Source organism: Sapajus apella, unplaced genomic scaffold, assembly GCF_009761245.1.
Source record: "Sapajus apella isolate SASKATOON/1434 unplaced genomic scaffold, GSC_monkey_1.0 scaffold71, whole genome shotgun sequence".
In the NCBI taxonomy this organism is placed as follows: domain Eukaryota; kingdom Metazoa; phylum Chordata; class Mammalia; order Primates; family Cebidae; genus Sapajus; species Sapajus apella.
The window spans coordinates 10,602,034-10,614,942 of record NW_022437011.1 but is presented as its reverse complement, the minus strand read 5'-3'; the positions used below and the strand labels follow the sequence as shown (position 1 = coordinate 10,614,942).

Below are 12,909 nucleotides of genomic sequence, written 5' to 3'. Positions count from 1 at the left end.
GTCTTCACGTACCGGCAAGGATAAGGAAGTCAGTGCTATCTCAGGGACGTTATCATTTTTATCCAAAACTCTCACTAAAACGGTGCAATGACCCGCCATGGGAGGGTGGCCTTTGTCTGTAGCGTCAATGCGAATTTTGTATAAATTTACTTGTTCAAAATCCAAATTACCCCGAATCACTATTTCTCCCGTATTTGGATCTATGCTAAACCGGTCAACAACCATGGTTGGAACAAGGCTATTAAAAGAGTATGAAATTGCCCCATTCTCTCCTTCATCCTGATCAGAAGCATTCAGTCTGATAACTGTCGTTCCGTTGTCTGAGTTTTCGAATATTCTCACTTCGTATTCAGACTGTTCGAAAGTGGGAGCATTATCATTCACGTCCAGCACTGTGACCAGCAGCTGAACTGTGCCTGTGAGCTCAGGTTTGCCCCCATCTGTGGCTGTCAGAAACAAGTTGTGTGCAGGAGCGTCCTCTCTGTCCAAAGATTTCCTTAATATGAGCCCAATTTGTTTATTGTCATCACTGTTTATTTTCACATCTAGCCCGAAGTATTCGCTGAAACTGAGTTTATAGGTTAAGATAGAATTTGAGCCAACATCTGCATCTGACGCGCCCTCCAGTGGAAACAGAGAATCTGGCAGCCTAGATTCATAAATCAGCACTCTTTGTTCCTCTACCGGGAACAAGGGCGCGTTGTCGTTAATGTCCTTCACCTCCACGTCCACATGGAAAACCTGCAGCGGCCTGTCCACGATCACCTCCAGGTGGATGCTGCACTCCGCGCTCCGCCCGCACAGCTCCTCGCGGTCGATCCGAGAATTCACAAACAAAATGCCATTCTGCAGATTTACCTCAAGAAGGTCCCCGCCGTCTTTGGATGCCACCCGGAACAGGCGCGGCACCAGCTCCGCCAGCTCCAGCCCCAGGTCCTGCGCGATGCGGCCAACGAAGGTGCCGTGTTTGGCCTCCTCCGAGACAGAGTAGTGGAGCTGACCGCTCCCCACCTTCCAAGCTGCGAGGAGCAGAAGCGGGAGGAGCAGACATTGCTTTCCCAATCTGTCGTCCGGAGTAAACACCATGTCAAATACCTCTTGTTTTATCTCCATTAGAAGATCTTTCGCATAAAGATAAAACACTGTATGTTCCCAAATTCATTAATCCATTTCTTCTGCTTCCGCCATTATTCAACAGTCAGGGAATGATGCAGTAATAGAAGAAATTTGAATGTTGGCTAGCTATAACTTCGTGGTAGACAGCGACATCATGCGGCTCCAAAAGGTAAGAAATTAATTCACATAGCGCTTTACTGTATATTTTTTAAACTGTATCTTCTTTTCTCTACTTTTATAGTAAATCTTCCTCATGTTTTTGATTTGCACAGTGTTATCCCGACTTCTTTTATTAATTTAGAATAATTGATTTAATTATTCACAGCTAACCAACTTTTCTACCAATATTTGCGACATTAGCATTAACCAGTTTAACAAATTTAAGTGTTAACAGAATTGCTCTTGGAAATCGGAAATGTGAACTATCCTACACACTTTGGTAGAAAAGAAACTTGTCCACATATGTATGTCATAGGACATGCTATTATATATTGCTCTGGGGAAAAATGTAACTTAAAATTTTCAAATTTTGGTTGAATTTTTAAAGCCTTATAGATTATTGAAGTCCATGCATCCTTTGTTCAATAAACATCAGATGCTCTTAAGGTTCTTTTATGTAATGATGGAAGATAAAATTCTAGAGCATATTCTTTATCACATTTAATTATATGCCACTTACATTAGGACTCTTGCTTAAAATACTTTCTTTTCATACACTTTGACACTTCAAATTGTACTGGAATTACTACCCATTGTCCTTTGCTGTTTTTGATTCTTCAGCTGTCCTTCAATGGTCTCATTCTTTTCTCTCAACTTCAGCCCTGTCCTATATCCTTTCCTTTAACTGTTCTCATTTGCTTCCAAGTTTCAAATAAGACTTTTGTTGAGGTATTTCCAAATCCATATCTTCATCCCTTCTTTCTATGTTTCTAATTGTCACTTTCACCTATGCATGCTGACTCTTAGAAAACAATTTGTTAAGTATCAAAGCATGACCAATTATTATTATTTTTAATGAATAAGAGGTTCTTATGTTGCCCAGGCTGGCCTCGAACACAGTCACACCTCTTCAAGTGCCAGGACAACTGGCCTGAGCCACCATGGCTCCCAGCATGACCAATTATTAATAATCCCCCAATTCAAATTTTTTAATTCATATTTTTGATGACATCAGCATTTCCCATGTCACATATATTACTTTTTAAATTACTCCTTTTTTGGACTTGCCTTATTCCACATCCACCTAAATCCATCTGTCTTTCACATACCATCATATTTATCTTTATGTGTACAGTTTTCATTGAATTTTACTAAACCTAGAAATTCCAAGACATTTGAGAAACTTCTAGTAACCTAATATATAATCACATATTAAGTGATCAATTTTTGAAGGTTATTTTCAATTACTCTCCAATGTGACTCTTATTTTTCTGACAATATACACCACTTGTCCTTCCTCTTTCCCAATACTGTGTTTGTTTTAGCTGGGTTTTTTAACTACATCTACATTTACCTGCAAAAATGTTATCCTCATGTAAAAGTCAAGGCCAAATATCAAATCGACTCCACCCTTAATTTATCCTTAATGTTATCCACTGGAAGTGATTAAACCCCTCCTTGAAAGGAGAAAATTAGGGTCACCAATAAGACTTTTCAATGACATGATCATCTTCACCTCCCTCCAAAATTCTGAAATACAGTAAAATGCCTCACAGGCAATTGTAACACAAAACCTTTACTTCCATGTGAAATTTTGTCTTAAAATAATTAACCTGGATCTATTTAGTAGTTCCTCATCACTGACTTTCTATTGCAGTTATTTTGGGCAAAGAGTTCAATTTCCTAACCAGTCACAACCCCTAAAACAAGGAGGTCCCTATAAAAAAAGATAAGCTGCACAAAATACCCAAAGACTTGATATATAAAGACATATGTAGTTTATATCTCAAAATAACCTAACTTGATTTTTAAAATGTTGACCATTGTTACCTATAGATTTACAGGGTGACAAGAACTCTTTCTCAATTTCTAGGATTTCCTCAAAGTAACTAAGGACATAAGAAATATATAAATAGTATGATAGATGGGTACTTATAGAATTACATGCATATGAGAATAAAAGAGACAGGCAAAGCAATAGAAATAGGGAATTCACATTTTATCATGTGAAATGTGGACTATTTTTACCTGATAAACCCACAATCCCCCCCCAACCCAGAGTAGAAAAATGGTTCTCATTATTTCAGATGGAGAGGACACTTTGTCTAGAGTATTCTCAAACATACAGCTTTAATAAACAACCCTTTGTAAGCAACAGACTCAAGAGGGGAGTTTGTATCGTGGTATATTTATGTTTTTAATCTGAAAATGAAAAGTAACAACAAGCAGTAAAATTTTTCAACCAAAATATAGTAGAATTTGCACAACTGAGGGGGTTCACAAGTACTCCTCATCAATATAGTAATTTAGGACAGGCGCGGTGGCTCACACCTGTAATCCCAGTACTTTTGGAGGCTGAAGCGGGTGGATCACCTAAGATAAGGAGTTCAAGACCAACATGGTGAAACCCCATCTCTATTAAATACAAAAAATTAGCCAGACGTGGTGGCTCGTGCCTGTAATCCCAGCTACTTAGGAGGATGAGGCAGGAGAATCACTTGAAATCGGAAGGCTGAGGTTGCGGTGAGCCGAGATTGCACCATTGCCCTCCAGTTTGGGCAACAAGAGCAAGACTCCATCTCAAAATCATTATATACATATTTTTCAATTTATAAATTATATACATATATATATATAATTTATAAATTGAAAAATATGCAAGTTTCAAGAAAATTAAATCATTGCTCCACTAAATGTTAATGTTAAGATGAGGGAAAAATAAGCAATCATATATCTAAACAATGGAACACCATAGATCTAGATAAGAGAAAAATAAATCTACCTCAGTAATGATAACTCATGATCATCAAGATATATTAGTAAGTGAAAAAAGCAAGATTAAAACTAATACTCATACGTTTTTTAAAGGGGTAAGGAAGTTTATTTGTATGTAAAGAATCTCTCTAGTAGCATACCCAAGAATGTTTTGGCTTCATGAAGAAGGTGAAAGGGGCAATTTAACTGTATTCTTTTGCACTTCTGAAACAGTAAACTATATATATGTGTTTCCTATTCAAAAAATGAAAACATTAAATTTTTGAATTGCAATTATCAAATTCATCATGGATATACAAGGTGAACTGCTTAGGCAAAGTTGAAATAAACCATATACTGCAAAAATATAACTGAAAAAGGAAACTAAATTAGTTTAATAAAAATAGTTAATTTAAATTCAACAGAAACAAAAGGCAAAATTAGAAGAGTAGTGTTAAAATGTTTTTATAGACCCAGGTACTCTGGCTCAATTCTGTAATTTTAGTACTTTGGGAGGCTGAGATGGCAGGATGGCTTGAGACTAGAAGTTCAAGAACAGCCTGGGCAAAGTAGCAAGAAAGCTTTAGTTAGCATGTGCATGTAGTCCAGCTAGCTACTTGGGAGCCTGAGACGGGAGGATCACTTGAGCCCAGAATTTTCAGGCTTCAGTGAGCTATGGTCAGGCCACTGCTGTCTGAGCAACGAAAGGTCTCTAAAAAATAATAAACTGAGACTTTGAGAATGACTCCAACTATGTCTTATAATTATTTTCCTACATATTTAGAGATTCAAAATTCAAATGCTAATATAAAATATAATTTTGAAAATACTTAATATCACAGAAAGCTGACGAATCTGTTGCCCCAACAGAAAAGCCTCATAAAAGCATATAGTACACGAATTAGCACAATAATTATATACTACAATATTTATGTACTAAGGCATAATTTTAAAAAACAAAAGAAAATGTGGGAATGTGATATTTAATATTTAAAAATTGGGAAGGAAAGTGGGATGTTAATATTAGAAAACTCACGGTTTCTGTAGAGGTGGGATCCTGAGGAAGGCTTGGACTGAAGGCCATGAGATCAGTCTTGGGTGGGTCTTCCCCAGAGCACACCCTCTGCCTCCTCTGCTGCGAGTACGACCAGCTCCCCACCGCACTGGAGCACACCAGCGTGGGCCTGTCCCGCGTACACACGACCTCAGTGGGTGGCGCCGAGCACCGCAATGCGATGTACAGCAGCAGCGTGAGTACCAGCAGGCTGGACACTGCGCAGATGGCGATAATCAGATACACGTTGACATCCACCAGCGCAACCTCGGGACCCACAGCTCCCTCGGACGCCCGTGACGAGGCCTTCTGTGCCTGGCCACTTTCCACTAGCGACACCAGCACTGTGGCTGTGGCTGTCAGTGCAGGCTCTCCATGGTCCTTCACCAGCACCAGAAGGTGGTGGCGAGGTGCTTCAGTCTCATCCAGAGGACGTGCTGTGCTGATCTCGCCCGTGTACAGCCCCACGCGGAACGGGATCCGCGCACTGCCAGACTGGGGCTGCAGCTCATACGAAAGCCACGCGTTGTAGCCTGAGTCGGGGTCCACTGCGCGCACCTTCGCCACCACGTGGCCCGCACCCACTGACCGCGGTACCAGCTCGCTCACTGCGCCGCCAATGCCACCCACCCGAGGCGCCAGCACTGCCGGCGCGTTATCATTCTCGTCCAGTACGAACACCTGCAGCGTCACGTTGCTGCCCAGAGGCGGCACGCCCGCGTCATGAGCGCTCACCTGGAACTGCAGCAGCTCCAGCTCCTCGTGGTCCAGTGACTGCAGTGCGTACACCTTGCCGCTCTCCGCGTGCACCGACACGTAGCTCGACAGCGCGCGATCGCCCACCCGCCGCTCCACCAGCGAGTAGGACACCAGTGCGTTCTCCTGCGCGTCCGCGTCCCGCGCCGACACAGTGAAGATGTGGCAGCCCGGCGGGTTGTTCTCCTTCACGAACACCGTGTACTCGGGCTGAGCGAACGCTGGCGCGTTGTCGTTCACGTCGGCCACCTCCACGGACACGCTGGCCGTGGCCCACAGCGAAGGCGAGCCCCCGTCCCGCGCGGTCACCACCAGCTCATAGGCCGACACGCTCTCGCGATCCAGGGCGCTGTTCAGCACCAATGAGTAGTAATTCTTGTAGGTGGACACCAGTTTGAAGGGGACGTGGGGCATTAGGGAGCAGGTCACCTGCCCGTTGGCACCTGAGTCACGATCAGACACGGTGATAAGAGCAATGACCGTGCTGAGTGGAGCGTCCTCTTTGACAGGCAGGAAAAGGGATGTTATGGCCATCTCTGGGGTATTATCATTCACATCCAGGAGTTTCACTACTACTTTACAGTGTCCTGTTAATGGAAATGCACTTTTATCCATGGCATCAATATTAATTTCATATGAGTTACAGTCTTCATAATCCAGTTCCTCCTTAACTTTTATTTCACCAGTATTGGAATTAATTATAAATTTAGACTTTACATCGTCAAGAACAAGATTACTAAAGAAATACACTATTTCCTTATTGATGCCCTCATCTGCATCTGAGGCGTTCAGCTTAATAACTAATGTCCCACTTGGTGCATTTTCCAACAATCTGACATTATAAATGGATTTATCAAATTCCGGGGCGTTATCATTCGCATCCAATACGTTGATCAACAACTGAACTGTACCTGTTAGTTCAGGTTTTCCTCCATCAGTTGCAATCACTAATAAACGATGTTCTTGTGTTTCTTCTCTATCTAAAGATTTCCTTAAAACTAGCTCTAAAAAGTTCGTTTCTTCTTCATTTGTTTTAACATCTAAGTCAAAATATTCGTTAGGATTTAACCTGTATCTCAATTGTGCATTTGCTCCGATATCCAAATCCGACGCGCCCTCTACCGGAAACCGCGAATCTGGCATTCTTGACTCTAAAATGAATAGTCTTTGTTCTTGTCTGGAGAACCTGGGCGGATTGTCATTAATGTCCTTTACTTCCACGTCCACATGGAAAACCTGCAGCGGCCTGTCCACGATCACCTCCAGGTGGATGCTGCACTCCGCGCTCCGCCCGCACAGCTTCTCGCGGTCGATCCGAGAATTTACAAACAAAATGCCATTCTGCAGATTTACCTCCAGAAGGTCCCGGTGTGTCTTGGACGCCACCCGGAACAGGCGCGGCACCAGCTCCGCCAGCTCCAGCCCCAGGTCCTGCGCGATGCGGCCAACGAAGGTGCCGTGTTTGGCTTCCTCCGGGATCGAGTAATGGAGCTGGCCGCTCGCTGCCTTCCAGTAGGCGAGAAGCCAGAGCAGCAGGAGCGGGGATCCCAGACTTCCTCTCCGGGAATATAACATCGCAATCTCGTTCCAATTATCAGCTCTCTAACGCATCACCACACAATGTATTTTGTAAATTTAATTCCCAATTAACTATATATTTTTTATGTTCTCACCTTTTTGAGCTTCTTGGTTGAGCCAAATGGAAGGTCCTTTTCTTTTCTGTCTAAGGAAAATGTACTCACTGTATTCCTGTGAGGTTGGGAAGGGAGAAAAACCTTGCGGTGTCCAGCGACATCATGTGGATGAAAGGGTAAGTGTTTTACTTTGTTTTGCTTTATTTAGCTTATACTCGTCAAATATCTCTCAAATATTCTCACTTTCATAGATATGATTCTTATTCTTTAAATCACTTATTTCTAACCAAAATATATCATTAAAAGCTATCTTAAAATGTGTCAATATAAAAATACCATTAAAATATTACAGAAAAATACATCTAAATTCATCAAACCCAAATCCTTACTAAAGAAATTTGCATTGGTGTATTTTATATAGTGAGGAGTTTATATATTTTCAAACTGATAAAAACAACTTTTAAGAGTTAAAGTTTTGACTTCTCTCATCTGTGTTTAAATATATATAAAGAAAATTTTTTATTTTTCTGTAGTAGTCAATGGAATGTTTGTATGCTATCTCCACGTTATTCATAAAACACATTTTTATTCCAATTTTCAGTGTTCAGTAGTGACATTTTGTTGATGTTATTTTCAAAAACAACTAAAACTATTTTAATGGCATTCTCACCTGAGTTTCTTCTTGGAAGTCTAATTTTCAAATCGGTGAAAACCTATTTCTTTATAACACCTATCTACTTTTTGTATTGAATCAAAAACTGTAATGGGGTATTTCAACTTTCTAGAAATCTTCAAATTAGAAGCATCTAGATAGTATTTCTTCAAGTTGCTATTACTGATAAAGCAGTTATTAAAAATTGTAAAAATCACATATCTTTGCCCTTATATGGCAAGTCAAAATCCTAATGTTAGCTATATGACATACTATTCCACAAAATGTTTAGGTTCCAGTAAAAATAATTATATTGGAAAGAATAGCATTTTATTAACCAGGCTACCTTTATATTAGTTTCATTACTTTTTAATCTCCCGATTGTTTACTGGATGGTATCATTTAAACACAACCTAGTAAATATAGTGAACTTCACTTAATAAATACGGGCAAAAGTAAATATGCCAAGTTTTCTATTGAAGAAATAGCTAACATTTTGCTTATATATATACTCCATAAAATTACTTAAATATTACAAAATATCCCTTACCTGTGAAGACGAGAGACCAAGAGATCAACAATTCTATTGCTTCATACTTTTACATTTAAAATATAACTTGATAAGAAAAAAATTATCAGAAAATTCAAAGTCAGTGGAAAATCACTTGATTTCTGGAGTTCTAACTTGTAAAGAAATAATATATTGTCACAGAATTGTTTCTGATACAATCTTTAAAGGTGTATTGACCATTTCCCTTATAAGATTCTTACTATCTCTACTATCATGACTTTGAACCAATATTTGGATCATTGAAACACAAATCAGTTTCCAAGACTATTTGCCTAATAGATTTCATACTGATAATTTTTGAATATTTTAATACACAATGGTAAAAACATCAAGAAAATATAATATTTAGAAAATAGCATTAGCTGGTGTTAGCCACTTTCTATTATATCACAGTAAATAATGTAAAACTACGAAGCTATGGCATCAATTATAGAATTCTATGCAAAATACACAAAGATAGCCTTTGAAAAAAGTAAATATTAAGTATTTAAAAGTCAAATTAACAGTGTAGTATTAAGAATGTGTGCACTGTAATATGCAGAGTATTATAATACTGAGGGTTTTTTTTTTTTTTTTTTCTTTTTTTGAGACAGAGTCTTACTCGGATGCGCAGGCTGGAGTGCAGTGGCTCAATCTCAGCTAACTGCAATCTCCACCTCCCGGGTTCAAGCAGTTCTCCTGCCTCAGCCTCCCGAGTAGCTGGGATCACAGGTGTGTGCCACCAGCCCGGCTAAGTTTTGTATTTTTAGTACAGACAGGGTTTCACCATGTTGGTCAGGCTGATCTCGAACTCCTGATCTCGTGATCCACCTGCCTCAGCCTCCCAAAGTGCCGGCATTACAGGCATGAGCCATCGTGCCCAGACCTAAATACTGAATATTTTAAAAGAGATACTCAATGGAGAAAAAGTCATTAACAAAGTCAGTTCACATGCCCCTCTCAGTCTGGAAAAAATATCTTATATAATTATATGGATATTTCGGGAGAAAACAAAACTCGACATTTGATTCATCTTGGCATCTGTTAAATTATATTTACTTTTTGAATTATCACTTGTATTTGTGTTACAGTCATCAACTCTTATTTTAAATATTCCTTTCTCAATAACTATAGATTATCTAACCTGAATTCCACGGGAGACTCCACGGGAAAATAACATTTTTAAAAATCTTCTTCCAAGTTTTTTTTTTCAATCAAATATTATAGATTATTTTTTGATTGATCCAGTTAATCTCTCCTTTAGATATTTCAGTCATGTTTACACACAATTGTGTGAATAGAACTTCTTCCTTAAGAAAAAATTTAGATTTAAAACTGTGTAGTGTTTTAAAGTGTCTCCATTTAATTCACTAAAAACCTTTAGAAATACAGTAACATAGGCCGGGCGCGGTGGCTCAAGCCTGTAATCCCAGCACTGTGGGAGGCCGAGGCGGGTGGATCACGAGGTCAAGAGATCGAGACCATCCTGGTCAACATGGTGAAACCCCCTCTCTACTAAAAAACAAAAAATACAAAAAATTAGCTGGGCATGGTGGCGCGTGCCTGTAATCCCAGCTACTCAGGAGGCTGAGGCAGGAGAATTGCCTGAACCCAGGAGGCAGAGGTTGCGGTGAGCCGAGATCGCGCCATTGCACTCCAGCCTGGGTAACAAGAGCAAAAACTCCGTCTCAAAAAAAAAAAAAAAAAAAAAAATAGAAATACAGTAACATTAAAAAATGTGATCTTCATAAGGGTATAAATATCTTTTATTCTTCACAAAACCCAGAATAAAATTTTAATAAGCTATAATCTTTCTTCGTGTATCTGTAGACATTATATAGATATACCAGATCGCAGAGAAGAGGAAATGTTGACGCAATTGTATACAAATGTATAATAATTTATGCACATGTCACTTGATCCTTCAAAAAATAATTTTGTAGGAAAATTAATTCTACTACAAGGATAGTAAGAAAGGATACCATGTACATATAACACACATCTTAGCATGGCCTGTATGATTCACAGAGAAAGGTATAACTGCCTTATAAAGGACTGCGCTAATATATCCATATTATATATCTTCTTTGAATAGAAAATATGAGAAAAGTTCTAGCATATATCTGAGACAGTGAAAAATTAAATTAATCATTTTTATGCAATTATATTGCACTCATTAATGTCAAATGATCTCACTTAGTGGAAAGGGACAATGAAGCTAAATTCAAGAGATGTAATCTCAGGCATCTTTTTTTATGCCTCTAGCTATAGTTGATTTTATACAACTAGCTGACAAAGAGTCTCACTCTCACCCAGGCTGGAGTGCAGTGGTACAACCAGGGTTCATCGCAGCCTCAGGCTCAAGTTATCGTCCAACGTCAGCCTCCCAAGTAGCTGGGACCACAGGTGTGCACCACCAATCTAGCAATTTTTTTTAAATTTTTTGTAAAGATGGAGTTTCCCGATAATACCCAGGCTGATCTTGAAATCCTGGGCTCAAGCAATCCTCCCATGATGGCCCACAAAAGTGGTGGGATTACAGCCATAAGCCACCACACCTAGCTTGATTCATCATTAAATGGAGAAAAATGATAATCTCTCAGGTTATATCTAATTTTAAAATCCAAGATCAAGTGATTGAGAACTTGGTGGGAGGAAAGTTTCTTTTAAAATCAGCCAGTACCCAAGTTAGAAATCTATTTTTAAAAAGAAAAATAATGTTCTAAAACTGAAAAATGCCATGATTGAAGTTAATAATTCAACTGATGATTTTGACAGTGGCCTGGAATAACAAGATAAAATTCCTAAAGTAAAAGATGGGTCAGAATAAAATATAGACAATGAAACAAAGAAAAAAAGTGATTTTAAAACAGAAATGCCATATAAAAGGCAAGAGATATAGTGAAAAGATTTAACATACATGTACTTATAGTCACAGAAGAATAGGAAAGAAAATATGAAGTAGTAGCAGTATTTGAAGGCATACTGCTAAATCTTCTCTTAAACGGATAAAATATATCAACCCACAGATATAAGAAGCTTTGAAAACTGCAAGCCAGATTAAAATCAAAGCAAACTAATACTGGGCATATAATAATAAAGCTGTTAAAAATAAAATTTAAAAAACAGAGAAAGTATATAAAGTAGCTAGAGAGAAAAAAAAAGACACACTAATTGAACAATGAACTTGACAACCATCATCTCAAAAGAAGACCATGGAATGTCATCTTAAAAGTGCTGACAAAAGTAACTTCCATTCAATACCCAAAATGATTTCTCAAAAGTGATAGTAAAATTAAGACATTTCCAGATATATAAAAACTTAAAGGTTTCTTTACCAGCAGGCCACACTAAAGGAAACATTAATTTCTTCACAAGGAATATGATTCCAGAAAGAAATACAAATAGGTGTTAACTGTGTTAACAATAGTATTAATGAAACAATGATAATAATGTATTGTGTGTCTAGAATACATAAATAATTGAAAGGCATATCAGAAAAAAAAAAAAAAAAAAAAGGAGTTTACAAGTAAATGGTGTAATGATTCAAGGTCTTAGCATTGTCTGGAAGTAGTAAAAGTATTGATTTAATTGAGGTAATAAGTCAAGGATGTGTGTTATAATCAATAAAAGAGGAAGTAAAAGAGGAAATCAATAAAATAATTTATAAAAGCATATATAACCTAAAAAGATATCAGAGGTAATGACATCAGCAAGACGCTATTATAGGAATTCCCAGGCCCTCCACAGATATACCAACTCAACAACAATACAAGGACCAGCTCACATGGTGATAAATCCAGAAACCAGTGAAGAGGATCCTGTGCTTCAAGCAGTACACAACTAGCTGTATCAGAACTGATAGGAAAATGGAAAATCTGGGGCACTTTCCCTATAGTCCTATGCAGCAATAGTCCCATTCAACAGGAGGAAACTCTCAGCTCCTGGCTTCTCCCTGAGAAGGGAAAGAGAAAGTAAAGCATGTATTCAATGTTCTGATTTTTCAGGGGGGCTGTCTTGCATGTCTCAGAGCATTGATGGAACCTGGCATATTCTAGATTCCTGAGGGCAGTTGAGAGTAATGAAGAGCTGGGTAGTGGGCTGATGTTCCTCAGGACCTGTGACACAGCACACAGAGCACAACTCAGCTCAGCAATCTCTCCCCCATGAAGGAAAGAGAAGAGTAGAACATGCATCCAAAGTTTCTGATTTTTAGTGGGCAGTCCAAGGGACT

The 12,909-nt window shown here is 38.8% G+C and overlaps 2 protein-coding genes across 7 annotated transcripts in view; both read right to left on the bottom strand.

Moving 5' to 3' along the window:
- LOC116531589 (protocadherin alpha-2-like) overlaps window positions 1–12,909 on the bottom strand; it is a 167,406-nt gene that overhangs the window by 132,715 nt on the left and 21,782 nt on the right.
- Window positions 1–12,909, bottom strand: part of LOC116531585 (protocadherin alpha-C2) — a 191,498-nt gene that overhangs the window by 162,938 nt on the left and 15,651 nt on the right. The window contains exon 1 of one of the 6 annotated variants that reach the window (XM_032250484.1): window positions 5,066–7,861. The exons of 4 other annotated variants lie outside the window; for them this stretch is intronic. In XM_032250484.1, the coding sequence (XP_032106375.1) occupies window positions 5,066–7,414 (2,349 nt within the window). In that variant the 5' untranslated portion in view covers window positions 7,415–7,861. Of the gene's footprint in view, window positions 1–5,065; window positions 7,862–12,909 lie in introns of those variants that run through there. One more of the 6 variants, XM_032250482.1, reaches the window with a different exon arrangement.